This window comes from Phasianus colchicus, chromosome 5 (assembly GCF_987193195.1).
Source record: "Phasianus colchicus chromosome 5, bPhaCol1.hap1.1, whole genome shotgun sequence".
NCBI lineage: Eukaryota > Metazoa > Chordata > Aves > Galliformes > Phasianidae > Phasianus > Phasianus colchicus.
Window position 1 is genome coordinate 15,453,941 of NC_143440.1, and position 22,634 is coordinate 15,476,574.

Genomic DNA, 22,634 nt, shown 5'->3' on the forward strand with positions numbered 1-22,634 from the left:
TTCGACATTGGACAAGCTTGTGTGTATTAATCTCTTAATTAAAGTGACTTGCCCAGGGTTACAAAGCCACCAAATATCAGAGCTGGGCTAAGTCCCTGTGGTCTCTTGTCCCTTCTGCATCATACTGTCCCCACCAACTTCTCTGCTTGCTAGGACATTGGAAAAGCAAGAAACCAAAAGCCTTCTGCAACTTGGTATGAAGCCAAGTGCACGTGGTGTTAAAAATAAATTATTGATTAAGGATTTTCTTCATTAGATACATTCATTTAGAGGTTGCAAAAGTTCTTTCAGGTCACAGCTTGCTTTCATAAAGACAAGGTCTGAGTCTTTCATGATATTCCTTCACACTACTAGTACAAGTCAAGACATTTAAAAAATCTATGATGAAGATTCAATGCTTCAAGGAGACAAGACTTCAGTCTTTCAAGACAAAGGAGCTCAGTGCTTAATGCAAGAATGATTTCCTCTGTTGGAGAGGAGCAGAAAGATTGGTGCAGCAACATCAACTATTCCCTCTGTCATTTTTTCCATCCATCTCCCAGGATCACCACCTAGTAAAATCTAGCAAATTCCTAACCTCAAATGATCTAGCACTTAACACATGAGAAACATACATGCAGCTTAGAAAAGGAATAACCTTGACTCCTTCCTTGCTTCTTGTTTCACTGCAATGAGCCTACACTCCTTTGTTTCACTTTATTTACTCTTTATTTACTCTTTTACCCAAACAGTATACAAATAATAACAGAAACCGAACAGTATAGGAAAGGAGGGATGATTTCTGTATGTGAAAGAGATGGAGTAAGCCAAGATGAATATGCAGAAAGTGGCCTTAAACCACCCTCGTGCCCCTCGGATTGTGACTATATTAGGAACCAGCAGACTCCCTATGGTTGGCTATGGCTTGTTCAGTAGCTTTGGGTGGAAGCTTAACAAAAAAGCACTATACCTCTCCTCCTCATTACCCCAAATTGCCTGTATGCTGCAGATGACAAGATATGACAGCACACAGCCCATCAGTGACACATCATCCCTGCACCTGACACACGATCTTTCAAGTCATTTTAGTCTTTTCCAAATCCGGTGTGTCAGTAGGACTCCTATAAACACAGCGGATGGTCCATTCTTTCCTGGGAACTATCAGTAAATATTTGATGATCAACAACAAATTTAAAAGTAATTCAACAAAACAAACACAATCCATCATATTTTTGTTATATCCAACTATGCTACCAACCTGTTAGGGCTGTGAGGATTTGTGATGCCATTATCAGTAGTTAAAAGATCAAAAACTGTGGCTTTTGTTCTAAAACACACAAAAAAAGTTGCAACATTTTGGCTTTCAGCTAAAAAAATCAGTACAATTTTCTTCCTTTTCGCCTTAATAAACTAAGATGTTGATTTTCATCTCTAATGTCTTCTGTTGTCCTAGTATCAGCTCAGACACAACAAGGCTAAAAAAGATTCCTGCCTCATCACTCTGTCCCACTTCTTCCTTTATCCCTAGAGGAAACACTGCTTATTTGATTATGATTCAGGCGTACAGTGTGGGTGCTAATTTTGACTCAGGCCTTCTTCAAGTTCCTGCAACTTCGTTATATTAATATCTTATAGAAGTTTTCTTTATCAGAGATCTAAGATAATGATTTTCCTATTGCAGATTCAAACAGGAGCTGATCCGAAAGTAATGCCTTCTATTTTATAATGTTGGCCCACAACATCAGAGGCAAATGTTGGTATGATTTTACAAGTTAAACCTTCCTGCCAATATTCTGTTACATTTTGTTGCCATACAACAGATGGCAGCAGAAGGGCAGTCGGACAAAAGAACATCTACTCCAATCATCAACCTGACGTATCAAGTCCCATCACTAAACCCTTAGTGAAACTTGTCCCTTAGTGCCTTGTCCACACCTCTCTAAAGTACCTCCAGGTTTGGGAATGCAACCATTTCCCTGGAAAGATCATCTCAATGCTTGACCACCCTCTCCATGAAGAAATTCTTCCTAATATTCAATCTAAACTTCCTCTGGCATAATTTGAGACCATTAATGGCAAAAAATTCTTGTCTAATTTTAGCTAGACAAGTTGTATCTCAATTAATTTATCATCATCTCTTTTATCTTGATATATTCTTGCCCTGCTGTTAGCAATTCAAAATAGGTATCAGATAATCACTGCATTACCACGTACTTACCTTTCTATTTTGACCACTCCTTCCATGCCTTCACTATCTCCTCCTTTTTTATACTCTATCTAACCCAAGCTAGCTGCCTTCACTTCCAGGTCCCTCCTGTCCTCTCCCTGTAATCAGTCTAGGTTCTCTTCCTCAGTTTTTTGAGGTTGACCTTTGCCTCTGACCAACTTCCACAGCCAGATCCACCATCCATCTGTTAAATTTCCAGGCAAACAATTCTGTGCTTTTACAACACTCTCTACACTTGGAAGGACATTGTTGTTGCTCACCACAGAGCTATGTCTTCAGTCCTTTCCTGAAGACAGCTCTTTGCCATAATGCTTGACAACAGCTTGGGCTTCCCTATCATAAGGCTTCCAGCAGCTGTTTTGTGTTTGCGATTACAAGCTGACTGGTGTGGAGACTCTCTTTTTGTCCCCTTCCTGTCTATTCCCAGCACAGTAACGTCTTTTTCATGGTCAGATTGCTTTTGTGCTATCGTGCTATCACACTACAAAGGCATCACTTGCAACAGCCACAGAAATAGTTTTGGTGACAATTTCTCCTTCCCATCTGGTGAGCTCTCTATGTTTTATTAAAGGATGTCTTCCCCGTGCTCTGGGGAGCTCTGAGGACTAGCTCATAGACCTCCCGTTGAAGCAAAATGTTATCTCTAAAGCAGGACTTTAAAAAATAAACAGGCTGGCTTTGAGCAATACTTGATAAAACAATGTCAGAGAAAGATATCTGGCATGGGAAATACCATGACCATGCATTACCAGATATCTGTGGCAGAATAATAACAACAAACAAGCTAGTTATGATTTGTGGAAGCTGGCTGTTAACCAGTAGCAAGAATGGTGTGAAATACTAAAATTCCTGCCAGATGGGATAGCCCACAGCAGCCCATCACTATGCATCCCTGTCCGGGAATGCAGATCATGTTTTCTTAGCATCAGAGTTGAAGAAAATTTCTGACACATTCACAGCTAGACAAATTAGAACCTCTGGGGCAACACAAATATTTATTACTATAAAAGCATTAAATGGATAGAGCTCTTTCAGTGAAAGCTCATACGGAAATACAAGGTATTTCAGTTAAGTGCTACAAATGCCAAACAATGAAAGTCTCGTGCTCTAGGAAAGGTAGCCAATTCAGACACCTTGTTTTGGTCCGGCAATACATAGTTACTGGTTTAGAAGTGCATGTATTAGCTGCCTGTTAGGGAAGCAGTTAATAATTATTTTTTATTAAATGGTACAATATTAACACGTATGATGCACAACCTCAGTTAAAACTGCATATATCTTCTACATGTGTCTGAATTTAGACACCACTGGTTAATGTTCTAGGGCTTTTACTAAGCCAAAAGTTACTCTGGGTATTTATGTAACACCAGCTAGTTTTTAAGATGCATGATGTCAGATGTGCACTACAGCAAGATGCACAACCCAAATGCTATTGCACAAGACAAGATACACACTAAAACAATGAAAATCAGCAGAATCCTTGCTGCTTCTTTTTTGCTCAAGAGTTTACTGCTTTGTGGTATAATGCCTATGGGTAAGAAACTTCATGAAATAACTACATTTGGTGAGATGCTCAACTACTCTTTTCATATTACGTTATATACAGATATCTAAGCAATTACTGAGGCTAGTGACATAAGTCAGCTAGGAATCTCCTTTATAAAAATAGATATATATTTATTTTTTTCCCATCCTCATATGTATTGGTGCTCATATGTGTAAAAACCTCTTCAACTATTTCACAAAATCCAGTCCCAAAATCATACACAAACCAAAGAGGCTGCACCACAAATGACATATGCTAGGCATCATCACCCACCCTGATGAAGTCTGAATCACCTCACCATAGCCCAGAATCCCCTGGAGATGATTCATGAGAAAATACCTACTGCTTTCTGCAAAGAGCTAGAAAACTCATCACATTTCAAAGCTGTGGTGAATCAGCAAGTGATCTGTCCAGGAAGAAACTGCCAAAGAAAAGTCTTAAGAAAAATGAAAAAAAAAGCCCTGGCAACTCCTCTCCCATCCTATCACTCTGCAGAATGTTCTCATGGGTGTTTATATATGTAACAACATATGTAGAGCAGGGAAAGAGTTAAAAGCCGGCCAGCTCTGACTGACATGTTGTAATTCTTTGACAGCTTTTTCACTGCACTGTTGTCTATTGATTAAATAATCTCTATCAGATATTAAGTCCCTTGTTATTGGCGCAGCCTATAAATTATTCAGAAGTTATATAAATTCTTATGGCGGGCATGAATTTTTAAACCCTAATTTGGAACAGGGCCAGGAACTCTTTATTTTTATTTGTATTTTTTCCTCATCTGCAAGAAAATGTGCATGAAATATAATTCTTTTTCCAAAAAAAGCGAGTTTAACTACAGTTCGCTTGTTTGAGTGGAGATTCTACCTGACTGATAATTAAGTTTGGACATGAAGAGATGGAGGCTTTCTGAAGCGGGGAAGAAGCAGGAAGAGTTGATGCTGTGGTGTTTGGTGCATGATATTTATGGGGGATGAAAGGTGTCAGAGCAGTGTTGTGGTGTGTGTAGCCACACGTGCCAAAGCACTGCAGCATCTCCTGGCAGGGCACACAAGATGGCTCAGAGAGCCAGCCAGAGAGATCCTCCTCACAGGATGGGCAGAGCTGAGACAACACTCACCACCTCACAGCTACAGGTCTGCCAGCGGCCATACACTCCAGGGTTTTACTTCTGAGAGCTAAATGGCCCTTCTTTTAACATCCAAAGCTCAGATACACGCAGAGTTACCTGCTGAGGCCTGAAAGCGAATTTTTGCAACTCAATATGGATGTGGAGTTCATCTCCTCTTCACCTTCACTCACATCACAGAACTGCACCACTCTGGGCCTGTTTCCTCCTGAGCCGTGGGAGCTACACAAACACACATTGTCAGGCAACGAGGAGAAAACACAGTCAGGTTTTCATGCAGAGCTTGCTAAGGCCACGTTGTGCAAGCTGTAGCATTAACCATCAACCCTACTCCTGTGCAGGCCCAGCTCCGTACCTGGCTGGCATCCCTCCGCAGGCTGAGGCACCACCTCCATAGCTGCTCCCCTTGTCCCCTCCTCATCGCCAGGCCCACTGTGATGCACAGCCCCACACAAGGTGGCTCCGCTCCTAAAGCTGCCTGCCTTGCCCTCAGCCACACGTGCTTGGAGTTTGAGACAGGATTAAAACACTTCAGCAGCAGAAGAAAAGAGACCAAAGTAGCTGGTTATGAATATTTCTCTTATTTATAATCACAGCCTAGATTAAACATAAGCTTGTCTTCCAATCATGTTTTGTTTTCTTTCCCTGTATCCAACATCCCATACCCAGATTACCAAGAAGTGTGCCTACCAAGAAATTGATTTTCAATGCTGAGCCCTTGGAACCACCCCAATATCCTGAGCCTTCATTCTGCCTTTTTCAGTTCTCCCCATGGGTGGGTTGAATGCCAAAGTTTTGTGCTGCTGATAACAAAAGAACGAGCAGAACCTTTTTCTTCTGTTTCTTGCATCCTCTGTCACCTCACAATTAGTTTTCAAGAAAAAAGGAACAGAATTGCAGGAAAACCTTGCAGAAAAGGACCAGCAGCATGAATGCCTCTGCAGACACCACCAGAGCTGTTAGTCTTTGACTCCTGCTGGCAGTCAGTCTTGTCTAGGCCAGGAATGTGAGCTGTGCGCAGGGAGGAGGACATTTTAATTTTGTTATCTGGCTCGCTGGGAAGCACCTTCACCTCTGAAATCAGGAGGTGGCATGTTGTGTACATTGCAGTGAGGCTTGGGCACCTGCCCAGAGCTAGCACTGTGCTGCTGAATGATGAAAGAGAACTGTTGTGCTTGGAAAAAGAGCTGATGAATGCATGGTGCATTTCAGAGTACAGGAGATGATGCCAATATTCTGATGTCCACTCTCAAAGCACTCTCTCTGTTTAAAATGCTGAATAAGTTGGACACTAGAGAGATTAAAATAAATGTTCCAAGAAAATTTAAGAAGTGTAAAGATATAAAAATGCATGGGCATAAATAAATGGATATATAAATATCTGTATGTACCTGTAAATAGAAATGTACAAGTATATATACTGTCATATTGATAGAAAGGGAATTGAGAAATGCAAGTACAAAAAAGTAAAAGAAAAGGGCACAGAGCGGTGCAACGACATCTTTATTCTGTCTTACTCCCACTCTCTGCCAAAACTCCTATAATTTAAACTAAACAGATAATGAAATGAGATCAAACAGATAATGCCAGTCCTGTCAGTACTTCTCCAGAGTTAACTATAATACTTTGACACATCTGCTTTAGAAAGGGAAGGTCCTTCTCCTCTGGACTACATGATGGCACTTACACTGCCATGCTAACAGCTCCTTCAACAGTGGGATAATTTCTAAGACCAAAAGAAAAGTTAACTGCATAAGATACAGTAAATGTACTTATCAGAGATTTAAAAATAAAACATAGGATTCCTTCCTAGAAAAGATCTGAGTCACTCATGAAGGATAGGTCTTTGCACATTTCCCCTTATTTTTTTCTTGAACAAGTCTGTTAGTAAGAACCTCTGGCTCATTCATTTGGTAGTTCTGTTAATATTATGTGAACTCCTTCCTTCTCCACTAAACAAAACACCATCTAGGGCCAATTCAGGAAAGACCTTTTCTATATACATAGCACAGTAAGAAAGAGGACTGTCACCCAGCTTCACATGGTTTATGTGCAATGTAGAAACTATATGATGTTTCCACTACAACACACGTTAATGAATATGTTTAAACCTCAATTTTGTTGTCACTTTGCTTATTCCCTTAGTTTATTCACATTTCTATATGGCCATCTCAGTTTGGTTAGTCATAATTACTGGTGCACATTCAAATTCTGGAGGCTCATTTGATCATTCCCCATTAGGAATCAGCAAAAGAATTTCTTAAAGAACTCTGGGCTAACCCGATACCAGGCTGCTTTACCTCACTCTCTGTCTTTAAAATGGGAAGGGTGATCCCCCTGACCATCCTTCCAGGCTGTTTTGTCTGTTAACATTATCTGTTGGGAGAGAGGGAGGCACTGATTGCCTATAGCTGTTTTTAAATTATCTGCTACTGTGGGGACCCAGTCTTGCTTGAAGGCTGTCAGTGTGATCACACAACAAATATAAGGATAGTCCAACTGTGTGCAATAATGCTATTTTAGCCAACATAATGTATATCTGGGATGGTGTATTGGTACACATACAGAGAGCTGCTGTGGAGCAGCATTTTTTCCTGTGTACGTAGAATTGTAGTTCATAGCCTTATGGTTAGGTATGACAACTCAAAATGCAGAATACATAGTTCAAAGTCTTAAGGCTCATTACTATCTCCATCTCCCCATCCATCTTGATTAAAAAAAAAAAACACAACAAAAATCAAATGGAAAAATACTACTAGGTTAATACAGACATGCTAATGAAGCTTTGTTATTATTTTTTAAAACTCATTTATAGTGTTAAACAAATTATGGAAAAGGAATTTGATTCATGAATGCATTAGGAATCTACTCAACTAAAGCCCCTTTTCACAAATTAAATCATAAACCAAGAGTCAAACATGATTTGTGAAATTAACATTTATCGAGGAAACACTCCTCGGTGATGCATCGTGATTAGTCTTTGGCATCTGAAATATCACCCATAATTCACAAGCTTCTCTGAAACGATGCCACTATCGTTACTGTTGAAATGGCAGGCATGATGGAAAGGTGCTGCCACAATCAGAGAGCAATCCTTCTTTTGATGCTGGTGAGAATCAGAGGTCACTGTGCCTTATTTGGGAATGTACATGTATCCTCACTTCTCATCCCACACACATCTCAGCCTAACACAGGCACTCTTTTCCACTTCTTAGATTTATCCAAGGCTATGGCTGTTTCTAATTTTAAACAGGGAGGCTTGGCAGCAGTGCTGCATTATGCCCTTTCTTTAAAATAGTGACTAATAAAAAATGAATTACAATTAGGAGTCACTGGCAGTTTCACAGAATCAGTGTCTTTCAGCAGAGGGATTCGGTGCTTTTGTGGGTAGAGGCAGACAGCTCAGTCTTACAGAGCCAGAAGCTATGGCACAAAGATGACTTTGTGTGACTGACAAAGCCTGCTTTCGAGCCCAACCTATCTAGAAGCCAGGAACTCCAGATACAGGTTAAAGATATGGGATGCTTCCCTTTACAAGGTGATTTTCATCAGGAAGATAGCATATCTACCAAGAAATACAGTCATTTTTTGGAAGTCTTCGTGTAAGACTATTCCCACTGCTCTGAGCACTAGGTATTCGTGGCTTGGAGCAAAATATGCCCCAAGCCTTTTGGGAGGGATGAAGGATTACTCAGCTCAGCTATTGCCTTTGCAGGTGTTCAGAGTAAGTAGAAAGTTTCAGTACCATTATAATCCATCTCTTCACCTCAAGTTGTTGTCCCTTATGTATTCCTACCTTGTTTTTGCCACAATTCCTACACTGTTTTCACCAAGTATACCACACCTACCTGGAAAACATAAGCTGCAAGCCGGGTTTATGCTAGTATCCATGTGTTTGTGTGCATGTACATCTAAATTATGGAACATTCAAATAAACAAGAATATACCTTCTCTCTTACCTAAAAGAAAGCCGGGTGCCTGATTTTAACTTTCTCCTTCCAAAATAAAGTGGTACACACTCTTACAAATGGTACCAATCCTTTCTTTTCAGGATTAAAGGAGAACATCCTGCCTGTAAAGCTTCATGTGTACCAACCTCCTGCACACTGAGCAGACTGCATTCAGATCCGGGTCTCTGTTTTCAGCTGGGGCAAACCAGGCTTAATGGAGTCATGACCATTTTTGCTACTGAGAACAGAGCACTCAGTATGCAGCTCAGAGAGCATCTGAGCCAGCCTACACCACGTGCCTGCACGAGTGCACTCTGGCAACCCCACTTCACTGCCAGTGGCAGGCTCTGCCCCACAGGAGGATGGGGAATCCAAAACAAATTACTGACTGCTCCACTAAGCAAACCTTTTGGCACAGAAGCCTCACTTCCTAGAAAAGGAATTCACTGGTCCAGTAACAAGGCTGGCTGAAAAGTCCACAAGGGATTGTTGCTTTCACTCAAAACGCTTTCTTTGGGTAAACAGTTATTCCCTTCTTGCATTATGACATTGTGGAGAGGTCACTGAAGGATGCTGGTTTTTAAAAATTGTTTAATTCTTTTAAACACTCTCTTCTATTTGCAATAACCTGCTAAAAAGATGAAAATAACATTGAGTTTCCTACTGGTTTGCCCTTTTCCATTTGGAGAGCATTGATTTTTTTTCCTGTTGTGCCAAGATTAATATGGCCTGTTTGTTTGACAACAGATTCAACATATCTAGTGCCCTGTCAAGCTGAAATGACTCTGTCTGTGGACAGCATCCCTGCCTGGCACTGCAATGATCTGAAAAAAGAAGGCTTTGCTAGTTAACTGTCTCTGCAAAACCATGAGGACATTTTCAGTAGCCTTTAAAAACAAAAATTGTTGTTGATAGTATATTTAAAATATTGCTGGAAAGCATCAAGAGATTCAGTGAAAACTATTAGGCAAGGGAGGATTGCCAAATTATTCACTTAACAGTCTGTCATAGTTTTGATTGCAAATGTTTCCTGATAGTATAGGTACAAATCTTCCTCCCCTCTTGCTGTTCGATAGAAAACATTGTTCTCTCTCCTCCATTTTAAGTAGAAAAAGAAAGAGCACATAAGCAAAGTACAGAGAAGAAAATGAGAAAAGGCAGTAAAATAAGGACTGTTTCTTCCTCATTTAAGTATCAGATATGGACACCAGTTAAGAGTGAAAATACACCATGCTCCACTCTTGGAAATGCCAGCAAGGTCCAAAACCCCTCCTCTCCCTCCCATCCTTCCTCCTTCCCTTCCCCTTTCTCTGGCAAAAGCCAGTAATACCTACAAATATTTTTTATTTTCGTAAACGTCATGCAGCTTTAAAACATGGGGATGCTCTATCAACTTCAGGATGGCTATTTCCCGCTCCACCTGGAAAAAAAAACAAACAACAAAAAGAAATACAGAAGATTAGAAGCTAGATATTAGAATGCATCATATATCATAACACATTTTCTTCCCACTTACCTATTTCCCACTCCTCTTCATATGCATAGGATTCTTCGACTTACAGCAATATTTAGCACTAAATTTTTTTTTTTTTTAAATTATTTGGTCTTAGCACTCCCTGCATTGCAGGGCAGAAAACTGGCGATATTTCAAAGTTGAAAGAAGAGTCCCAAATCTATCAGTCAGTGTCAGGAGCTATAGGAGCATTTGAAGCTACTGCTGCCTCACTACCCAAAGCCCTGACATACTCTCAAAGTACTGAAGCTCCAACATGGCACTGAGGGCTCTCCTGACCTCTCATACGCACGAGTGGCCACACTGCACTATGCACTGCATGCTCCATTGATATGAGAAAATTCCCATCCTGAAGAACTGGCGTCGTATGTAGGGGAGAAGAAGGGCAGAAGAGTATTGTTATTTCGGAGCTGCAGAACTGAGGCACAGAAAGAGAAAGAAATAAAAGAGGTGACATAAGAAGTACAAGGTACAACAAGAAATTAAACCCAATTACTGGAGCGCTGGTGTTCAGATCCTTAAGCGTAAGACCTTGTTTTCTCTCAATTCCCAATCTGTCCAAGCACAGCTACCTCTAAGAGCGTGTCTTCAACACTGAGTTAATAAGTTGTGACTAAGTCTCTGTAATTAGCACAAGTCTTGTTCTTACCCAAAATTCCTATCATGACTGCAGCGTGGTTTTAACTTGAAATTACTAAGGGTATTCATTAGAGATGAAGTCAGAGCAGTTCCTCAGCTGCTAGCAAAATTGCTCAATGCTGCTCAAAGCCACACTGTGACTGCTCTGATTTGACCTAGGCTAACTTGAAGGGAGTTAATGTAGCACTGTGGAGACTATAGATAAATGAAATAAACTCTGCAACAGCATGAAGTCTAAGCAACACAGAAATTTCCAGGAATCCAAAAAGCCAAGAAAATGCCCTAAAGATGAAAAGAACAACAACTACATAGGGCTTTTTTTTTTCCAGTTCTTCAAACAAATGATTGTCTTGAAGTTGCTATCCTAACAATCCAAACATGAACAAACTACAAAAGCATCCCTGAACATTTCCTCAGCAGGGCTCAGACAAATAATTAGGCACTTGTTTCAGTATAGCCTTAGTTCTTGATGTCATTTAATTTCCTCAGATATCATCCTCTACTAAACCAGAACACAGACAACTTTCTTTGAGTGCTAGTAAGATACTCAGCAGGAAATTAGAAAGTGCTAGTTTTCCAGCAATAAAAAGAGGAGGAGGATCTCCCAGCACACTGGCTATCACCCCAGATCTCTCTTCCTCAATACTACCACACAAAAGCGTCACACTTGGCTTTTCTCATGTATCAGGATGGAGAAAAGTGTGTTTTTTCATGTGTCAGTCTTATTCCTTCAAAGACACTCTGCAGACTCAAAAGAGAGACCCATTTCCACACTTGTGATCTCTGGAAACAGCTACTACAAGGAAATGAGGAAAAGTGTATCAGGAGGCTCTACTGGATTTGTGTATGTGCATCAGCATGTAAACATATAAGTACACAGCATTTTCAGAAACATATGAATTCGGAGATACACAGTACCTGATGTTAACAGCTCTGTAGGCTTAACTGGCTCATGACCAGCACTCAGATGAAAGCCACTTATACAAACAGGAAACAAGACCTGAGTAGATCTCAACTGAACAGCTACTCTGCTGGAAAAAAAAAATGGTAGGAGAGCTAGTTTATGTAATTTTTATCTCCTCTTCAAAAAAACTTGTTACTCTTTTACCCTATGGGATACACTGACATTTGCAGAGAGCTTGCTGAAGTTGGATTTGCTTCAAGGATGAGGAAAAACAAAACAGAAAAAGCACCCACTCCTCTCACAGTTCTCCAGTAGTAATCAGATTCAGACGTTAGCATCCTGCACCATAACTGCTCAGAAGCTGAAGTTCCCACAGCACAGTTCTCTTTGGATGAGCCAGACCGGATAAGTCAAGGGGAACACGACCACTGCACTAGCTATGGCTGTGGTCATTCAAACCCATTCTCCATCCTGTGAGTTTCCTGCCATGGTACAATGAAACTTCCTGTAGATGTGCTAAATGATTGCACTGGAGATTCAGTTCCGTAAAACCTCTTGGTGGGTGCTTTGGCAACGCACATTCAGACCAAGTAAATGATGGATAGCAGCATCCCGGCATGGTCCTGCTTGGCTACTGTCCTAAAGCAAGAGATGAGGCAGTGATTTATGAGTACTGCTCAGAGAGGGGGATTCAGTTACAGCACTGCATGGCCTGTAATCTATTCAGTAAGAGAAAATCAGACAAGAAAGCAAATATCCACTTACTACCTACATAGTTAGGCTACAAAGCTATTAAAAGGAAATAACCCAAGTTCCTTTACTTTCATCACTTTAAGTGTAAGAGTGTACAAGGTCCTGCACATATTTTTAACTTCCTGGAAACAAAAGTCCCCAGAGGAAATACAGTTTCAAAGGTCTTGACTTCAAGTTCAGGTATGCAGAAAACATCCAGCTTGGCAGTGCTTGGCAGCACTGCCCTGCAACATATTCAGTCACGTGCTGCACTTCCTCAGCCAGCTTTCCAGCCTACTACTTATTTTCTATCTGTAAACCAGGGATAAATCCAACCTACCCTTCAAAGTGGGACCCTGTACAAGCCTTCAGTGAGAAAGAGGAAAAGTGATTATACTTCTCACTGTCTGGGCCCACTGACTGTCATGGTTTTGTAATTTTTGCTATTGGTATTCCATACATAACATAACATCATGCAAAACACGTTAACTAGATCAATCTATGCCCGGGACACTGACAAAACACTGGTGGCTGTATTGCTTCAACAACAAGAGACTCCCAGGTCTCTGAACAGTCAAACTGATCTTCCTTAGAGCAGTGCCCCATCTCTTCTTTCTTCCAAAGAAATATGAGGGTTCCCAAAAACCAGCAGCAGACCACCTTCTCAATGTGACAACTGCAGCTTTTGTCTTTGGGTGGCTCTCTTGGTTCCTTTTCTCACAGAGAAGCCAGAAACTGTTAAGTGCTGGATACAGACTGTAGATCTCACCAGCAACTTTACTAATGGCACCAAAGGAGAGGTATTACCTTTCTACAAAGTAGAAGAGGCCTTATAAAGCAAGCAGCTTTGCCTTCTTCCCTAAAGCTCTGGCAGCTATTGCTATGCCTGTTTTTGTGCACTCCTGTGCTTTCAGGCTGCACAGTGCTGCCCAGCTCAGAACTGGCAAGGACGGGAGAGCGTAGAAACCCTGCAGGGGTGTTGCTTTAATGCAGAAGCAATTATCAGAAAGCAGGCCAAACTCAGAATAGCCTGTCTGGGGAAGCTCAGAGTCAGTGATAAACAGTATACATGGAGAAACATTTGCATAGTAGTTAAAAAAAAAGGAAAAAAAATGGAGCCCTCTGCATCACACAGACACCAGGGCATGTGATGGGATCCCAGCAATAGTCTGGGCTGCCTCATACCAGAGCAGGTTATTGATTGTGCAGCACACCAATGCTTTGGAGCTAAAAGGAAAAACAGTGAAAGTCTGTGCAGGGCAAATGGAGACACACTGCTAACTTGTAACTGTGCAGGTGCCAATTAGAGCCTTTAAAAATCTATGCAGGAGGCTGATTTGACAGGATGCTCCAGTGATTCAGCTAATGACGAAGAGCAACATGAGGGCAACATGACCCTTAGAGGAATACTGCAAAGCTTCACTTCCTCTCTGCCGCCTCTTCTTCACCCTCCTTCTCTCCCAGAGGAGTCTTTCTTGTTTAAACCCATCTCATCAGCACAGTTTCCACTGCTGACAAGTGCTCTGCTCCCTTGCCTTCCAAGTCACAGACAAGCGGGGTGCATATTCACCTACAGAGGATGGAGAGCAGATGGAGGGAGCCACATGCATCATCTTCATCACATATGTGTCAGTGATGAAGAAAGGTTCCTTTCTTCTTGTATCCACATTCAAAAAGGTGTCCTGGCTGGTGAGGAGCAAGAAAGTCCTGCAGGCTGTACATTTGTTATGAATTTTTCCTAATGGGCAAAACCAAAAGCACCAGATAGTAAGAAACCAATCTCTTCCAGGTCTCCGGAAAGTCTGCATTTTTGCCATACCAATTCATATTCTGTGAACAGACCTCGGAATCTTCCTACTTTTGCTACCATGAAGCTTATGTGGGTCTGAAAGTTAAAAATTATAAAAAATGACTTGCTTTGGTGATGACCAAAGTTTTCATACTTTTCCATGATAACAGAATAAAAAAAAAGACTATTCTTGAGAGAACAGCATTAAAACAGAAATAGTTTTATACAAGTAACTGTAAACCTAGCATGTCCTGTGTGGTCACTGTTGTGGGGATATCACTCTTCCAAGCTAACTTAAGTCATTACAATAATGTAAGCAATATCACACTGGATTACTTGTATCTTTATTTTCAATGGAACATAAACAGGGTAGAAGTAGAAAAGAACAGTTTTCACATGATGAAACATTACAAGATCTTCCTCTGCAGTTCTGAATTTAATTGATATCTCACTTAGTGAAAGTAGCCTTTCATTACACTTATCCCAAACTTCTTCAGCAGGCCATTATAGAAGCAAATGGAGAACCACAAAAGTTGGCTACCTACAAGAGAGCATTTCCTGCTGCTATTCTAGCCATTAGCTTCAAATTTCTGAATATAGTGAGCCAGATTCAAAGTGTATTGAAGTCAACAAAAGACATCAATTGACTTAAGTGGGCTTTGAATCAGATCTTCTAATGATCATTAAGTGGTATCTGGAAGAAATCTTCTATTACACAATTTTGACTAATTAAATGCTTTAACATGAATTCAGGTTTTCTGCTAAGTACTAGTAATTACGAGAAGATTCTATAAAAAGTGGATAAACGAGGAGGGGAAACTAGATTTAGATATACATAGAATCAGGCAGCTAAACAAAGCTGTACAAAATACAACAAACAGACAAAATTACTGGAAAGCTGAGCAATTCTTCATTTTATTGAAAGCTCTATTATGGGCTCATTCTATCACAATTTTTGTTTGCATGTGTGTTTCTCAAAGTTATTTCCTCATAAATGAAAATGAAAATAGGTATGTGTTAGAAACAAGTGAGTTGCATATTTGATGTTCAAATTTGCATGTGCAAACTTTTATACCATGAATCTTCGGTAGGGAACTCATTTTCCACAAACTGCAGCTATAATAGAATGTCAGTTTCCACTTGTCTTTATTGAAACAAGTATTTTTCCATAGTCTCTTCAAAATTGCATTGCAGGAGTTGCATTGAATTTCAAAATTTGGCATAACGTCTGAGAGTATGAAACCAGCTGAAGTGTCACAGTGAGAATTCTCACCATGTCCCTTCTGCTGGCTTCACTATATCTCCACAACAGGCAAGGCCACCTGGCCTGGCCTGTTGATTACAAGGCCCTGAAGTAACAGGGTCTGGAGCCCGGTGGTTATCTAATCACAGAAAATCCCTCCCGAGATCTTCGTGGTTTAACTCAGCAGTTAAACACCTGCAGCATTTCTCAGCACTCTGCCATAGGCTACTGAGTACATACAGCCATTAGACTTATCCGCAGCGTATGCTTCTTTAAGAAGCATCAGGGCTTCATGCAAGGGACACTGATGGGAGCTGACAAGGAGTGGATTTATTCATTCAGCACTTGAGATTATCTGCTGCCCGGTGGTACACAGCTAGCAAGTGAGTGACGCGCAGGGCTCTGCCAGCAGTCAGCAGAATCAGCCCCTTTACACCACAACACAGAGTCTCCCTGTGCCTCCCATTGCCTTGGTGAGTGCCTCACCTGGCTGCCAGCACCAAGCAGCACAGGGGGCTGAACACAAACCAACAGCCTCTCTGCAGGGGAAAGGACCTGATACTTTACTTGCCTTTCCCCCTCCCCTCCCCTCCTTTATCTTGGTTTTTAATTTTGATGTGCGCTGTGCTTGCTTTTACCCAAAGCAGAATGCTTGCACAGCTGTTTTTTTTCATCTGGGAAAAAAACCAAAACAACTCACGTACAGCCCAGTTTGTTATGAGAAACCCATTACTGTAAATCAGCAACCATAGCCAACCCTTTCCGAAGAGTGCCAGCTGCTGCTCCAAAACTGTCCCTGCCACCCTAACTCTGCAATGCTCACCCCAAAATTAGAAACTAGAGCCTGGTCCCCACAAGCAGTGTTGTAGGCATATGCCCCTCAAGCTCTTCTTCTGAAGGACCAATAAACACACAGTTGTGACACAGGTCTCATGAACAATCACTTTTTTCTTTTGGCTCTTTTCAAGACGTATACATTATAGAAGACAAGAACAGCCTAAGAGCATGGTGCAGCTCATAACTCACCTTCCCCTCAGAAGAATGTACTGCTATTCAAATGCCCTGGGGGAACTACACTCAGCTACAGGAAAACAACCACTACACTCAGAGGAGAAACAAGTTGCAAAATTAAGGAGTATGAACAGTTCAACCTCAAACAGTACAAGTGCAGAGCACCAGACACAGAGCTGAGAGGGCAGAATACAGACCTCACAAATTTAATACTGCAGCACCAAAGACAATGCTGGAATGTCTGAGCCAGAGATGGTGGAAGAGGCAGAAGTTGCTGAATCCCATTAAGGGAATATGGGCAAGCACAAGAGTTGGTATAGCACAGCACAGCATAATGTCCTGCCAACAATACAGTGCAGAGCTTCTTAAAGCATCGGGTGAGGCATGTGATAAGAGAGAGGGGCTCCCAGGAGCACAAAGAGTATCCAGGAAAGGCAATGAGACAGTGCGGAGATGCCGGCAGCACCACGGACTGGATCCTTCAGGGAGTCCATCAGCAGTAGGAAGAGAAATTTAAAAGGACACTTTTGGAAAAACTTCAAAGGGTAAACTCTACCATTTCCTACATGCTCAGATAGCCTCTTTCTCTCTACTCCTTGCTTTCTCCATTAGTCACCGGCCTTGTTTATCTCTTCAGCATTGTCTTACACAAACGTCCTTTACACTTTCTCCCTAACGCTCTTCCTGAAGTAATCAATAGGATAGATGCTGTTTCCTTCTCTAAATCTTTCCTTAATGGCCATCTCAAAGAAACAAGGCAAATAACAAATGCTCTGAGAGTGGGCAGAGTAGCTGGAGCTTTGCAGAGATCAGAGGCAGAAAGCCAGACACTACTGCTGCTTTGTGCTGTTCCATGAAAAGCATAATTACATCAACTACTTCAAAGAGTGGAAAACATATAATATAATCTCTGTTTTTCTACTGTACCCCTCTGCTTTTCATTTTTATATGCCACTTGGCTGGGTATGTATGCCAACGTCTCACCTCAGCTGAGTTAAAAAACTCATGGACATGCAAATGGTGAGTATCTAAAGAGATCATCCACCTCCTACAGCCCCACACAGCAAAGGAAGCAGAGACTGAAGAATCCACTGCTCCCCCCTTTGGTCCATTTTCTGAACGTGCTGTTGAAGCACAACTGCACCTTCCAGAGGGACACAGTTCCGGACAAACAGCAGCATGGACCTCATCCAGGAACAACAACAAGGTGCCAAGGGCAACACAGACACACAAATTCCATGTTTGCACTTTTCTCTGCAATAAAGAGAGAGCCTTGGGGGGCAGCCTGGCAGTGGCAGACAGAGGAGACAAGAACTGACTCTCTGCCAAGGTGTGGAGCCAGTGGCTCTGTACTCAGGGAGGTCAAGCAACCGCTGGCCTCCCTGCCTTCCTTTCCAATGGGTTTGAAGCAGCCTGTAGCACACTACAGTGTGAACAGCAGCTCCAGAGCTGTGCCAGCTCTGAGTTACCACTTCTATCTCCAGCCTGGCTGATGTATAGTCATCCCAAGACCTTCTTCATGACACTAGTTTGCTTTTTTCATAAAATAGGCACTCTGGACACTAACAAATGCACTTGTTCAGACACTGCCTCCCCTGTGATCTCTGTCTATGCATTTTCTGCATTTCCTCAGCATAGATTTACTTGAAGAAGGAACAGTAAGTGAGATCCCACCCGAGGCTCTTCCAAGGCTCAATCTGTCCCCTATCCATGCATTTTTCTGGAGTAAAAGAGATGTGGAATATGAATCTGGATGATAACAATGAAAAGGAATTCAATATGCATCACCCTGGGTCAGATTTTTCAATATTTCATTTTTTATATGGGTTTCTCTCAACAAATGTGATTCCTTTTATAGATGGCAAGGCCTGAAAAAATGGTTGTCTCTGCATAAAGAAATGAATTAGTTCTTCAGTTTCAAACATCTCTGCCGACCCATATACATGCGGGATTTTAACCTTCTAATACAGAGCCACCTCAACCACAGACATGTCTTTTCATATCTTTCAAGACAGGACTGAACAGCATGGGAAATTAGCAGTGACCTTGAAATACCTTCATCTCTGGGCTACCTTCCTGAATCTAGCCAGCAGCAGAGGTACAAACGCAGGTAACCTCAGTTCTTTGGTGATTCTCATGGCAAATTTACCTTCATAGACTCAGTCCCAGTCTCATGTCAGGAATGAATTAATGCTGGACAGTTCAGTGGATATTGCAAAGATCTCCCCTCCCCTTCCTGCAGCTACTGTGCCTACGTGCTGAGAAGTGAGCCAAGTTTTCAAGATGATACTAACCCTGCTGCAACAGCTTTCTCCACGGAGCCTGCCCATTCTGTTTGTTCCTTTGACATCAAGGAGATGGCAGAGACAGCAACGCTGGGTGGGAGTTCTACTTGGGTTTCAATGTATAAAAAGGATGGCAAATGTGGTGGGAACTGCAGTACAAAATAAGAGGCAGAGAGAAAAAAGAAATAAAACTGCACATTTTATTTCAGTTTTGAATCTGCCTGTACTCACTCCCTGTTTTCCCCCAGGGTCAGCCTGCAACAGAAGACATTACAGCAAGACTTTGTACTCCCCTCAGTGAAGACAATGTCTTCCTCTGTTTTGTACATGCAACAGAAGCTGCAGAAAATTAGTCGATTGCCGCCATCAGCATCCAGGATCTCTCACAGCTGGGAGTTAAGAGATCAAAGACAGCAATGAAGGAACATTTTGTTTCTCAGCTATTTTATCTCTGCTCTTCTCATATTCTTCCCATCACACATCGGCCCCTTATTGCTGGAGGTGCTGATGACATCTTGCAACCGATCAACATCACTATCAGGATCAAGAAACCTCTTGGCAAAGGAGATTTACAAACAACATTGTAAAGAGATGCTCTCAAGCATATCTGAATAGGCAATGAGGATAAGCAAAGTCATTTCTTCTCCACATTCCTCAAATCTCCTTGAGAAAGAAGAGCTCAGGCAGCTCTGGGCACATCCTTACATCATGGTCCAGTCAAACTAACCATGGTGAACACGAAGTAACAGAATGAGCACTCTTTTCTCACCCTTCTCCCCAGCTCATCAAAACCCACAAAACTCTCAGAATCAGACAGCAATAAAAGACAAGTATTCAGATCTTAGATGTTTACTGAGTGTGGCAAAGCTTGGCAAGGTATAAACCCCTTCCTGCTGCTCAAATGAACTCAGAAACCTCAGAAGGAATACTCCATATCCAGACTACATCTAAGGCTTACGCATAGCCACAAAGTAGACAGGAATCAAAAAGCCTTGATGAAAAATCTCAGAGCCTGACTTGGGAGGTAGACGATAGCTATCCAGATAAGTGCCATGCTTGTGGGAAAGGAGTAGGCGGGCATCTCAAAGTACTTCAACTTTTCCACATTCTTGGTGGCACATCCCAGAGACAATTGCTTTCTACATACAGTTCTAGCGTGCTCCCTTGAGGTTCTTGCTGAGACTAAGCTGAGTATGACATCTGCATGCCATGAAAGTCCCCCCAGCTTTGCTCTTCAGGCAGTTGCCTCCAAAAAAGAGAAATTACCAAATGCTGTGGCCTTCAGGAAACAGAATGTCATCCTTCTTATTTTGACAGAATTAGATACTTATAGATCATTAACAATGGCAAGAGATTATGGGAGAAAAACAACAGGAAAGACTTAAAAGTTTTCAAGCATATTCTCTGGAGTCAAACATAATTTTTTTCCACATCTTCATTATACTTCCCAATGCATTATTCAGTCTGCTCGGACTTTTAGGAGCACTTAGCTTTGGCATATACCTTTATCTCAAAGTTCTTCCTACGAAATGAGAGCAGAGATAGGCAGCAAAGAAAAGCAAATTCCATCTTATAGTTCTTTGTCCCTAGAGGTGAGTCTTGCAAACTAAGGCCTGCCTATTTACGAAGCTGCATCTAGAACATTACTGTCCAAATCTTGTTTATACCACTCTGCAGTATTTTTGAGCCTTTCTAGGTCATAACACAGAACTCTTTAGCTTTACCAGTCTAAACCTGAGCTGAATCATTCCCCAAGCTAAAATAGATGATCTTTTCTACATAGTGACAATCTGCAGTGTAGAAAATTTCTCCCTTGAATTACCTGAGTCAACCACATTTTTATGACTATATATACAGTATACTATGTATGCTGCAATGCAGATGCACCCACCAGCACAGCATTACTGCATGGAGACCAATTAAATTAATGCACTTTAAACTTGAGGAAGGTGGTATTTTCATTATTTCTACAGATGTTGTGGGTCCTGCATCTTCAGAATGGTTATCTTTGAGTGTAATTGCATACCTGAGGCTTTTCCTATTCCTTCATGTTTGCACTACACAACACATCTAACACTGAATTGAAAGATATTTCACTTCAGCAACACTTTGTTATGTCAGGAAATAACGCATCTCTAAGGTTAGTACTAAAGACAAAACAATTACATATAGGAAGCTACAAGCAAGTCCAAATGATAAGCAAATGGGTTCAATTCTCTGAAGAGAACAGGCATGGCAACAGACATTTCCCAAAAGCAGCAGAGGAATCATTACAAAAACAGAAGAAAGATTGAAGTTCACTTAAATCATACCATTTTGGGCCTGTACATCTTAATCCCTTGCACTTGCCAAACATTTATGATAACGCTTACATGTGCAGAGTAAAAAGTGCTTATAAACAGTTTACTAGGAAAACAACAAGCTAAATTTGAAAGCAGCAATATATGAAATGGACAGCTGGCTAGATCTACCCACCTACCCCTCCAATTTTTCAGCATTTTCTGCCAGAGTTCACATTCATCAGTCAGCTGAACCTTGTTCCCAGATGTTTGGAACATTGCAAAAATCAACCTGTGAATTAGGGAGTTTTCCAAGACTCAGCAATACAATCACAACACTGTTTTGGAATGAAAAGGCGAGGGATGATGGACATGTCATCCTCTCTCAACAGAAAAAAAAAACCAATTACTTCTCTTTAGAGGAGACATAATCAGCTCCCTTATTTCCAATGGAGTAAGCCTTCCATTCCATGAAAAGCTTCTGCTGCCTCCCACACATGGGACAGATAAAAGCTCCACCAAAATCCTGCTGAGGCAGACGTCATACTGAGGAAACCCAGCAGTAACCTCAAATAGGAGGAAACAGTGCCTGTGATGCTCAGCTCACATGTTAAATCCTGACTTACAAAGACATAAGAAGTCAGACAAAAATGTTGCCCTTGCACCATAGGGAATCTGGCGAGATGGTATGCAAAACCTCAAGATTTTTAGGGGTAGCTGATCATTACATTATTATACCTAGGCTACTCCAAAAGTAATGTCTCCTATTTATTTCCATGGAAACTACAACAGATACAAAGAACACAATAACACTCTCTGATAGAGCAAATTCTCAGCTACAAAGCATTACTTTTTCAACAGTCACCACCATTAGTTCTGCATTTTTGGCAATTATGAACAAAAGCTGGCATGCTGTGCTTGCAAAAATATCTGCAGAGGTGATGACTGTTGCTTTCACCACTGCTGAAATGTACCACCCACCGCCTCACTGCACTCACATCCACTGTTTTGTCTCCAGAAATGTTTATCATGTGTTAATGAATGTGAATATTTTTCTGCACAGAGCAATTCAGTTTCATACTTTTGCTTCATCCACTCTTCCATGTCAGACGCCATTTTGTCAGACTGCCCCTCTGCTGCCATCTGTCACACAGCAACAAAATGTAAGGGAATACTGGCAGGAAGGCTGATACTGTAGGCAAGGATTACACTGTATCACATTGCTGTGTAGTATGAATTTACATATGACTCAGAAATTTAATTTGTGTACTGTGTCCTATCCTTAAGCTGATTCCTGCAGCGATACAGCAATAATCCCTATTCACAGCCCCTCCTCTAAGTAGGAAATGTGAACTCCAGGTAAAGGATTTGTCTTCTGTGGGTTGTTGCAAAACTCCACAGGACAGCAGGG

At 41.4% G+C, this 22,634-nt stretch overlaps 1 protein-coding gene across 21 annotated transcripts in view; it reads right to left on the reverse strand.

The window, feature by feature from the left end:
* Window positions 1-22,634, reverse strand: part of BRSK2 (BR serine/threonine kinase 2) — a 299,114-nt gene that overhangs the window by 92,133 nt on the left and 184,347 nt on the right. For all 21 annotated transcript variants that reach the window (XM_090140616.1, XM_090140602.1, XM_090140613.1 and 18 more), the window contains one exon: window positions 10,163-10,248. In XM_090140616.1, coding sequence (XP_089996742.1) covers window positions 10,163-10,248 — 86 coding nt within the window. The remainder of the gene's footprint in view (window positions 1-10,162; window positions 10,249-22,634) is intronic.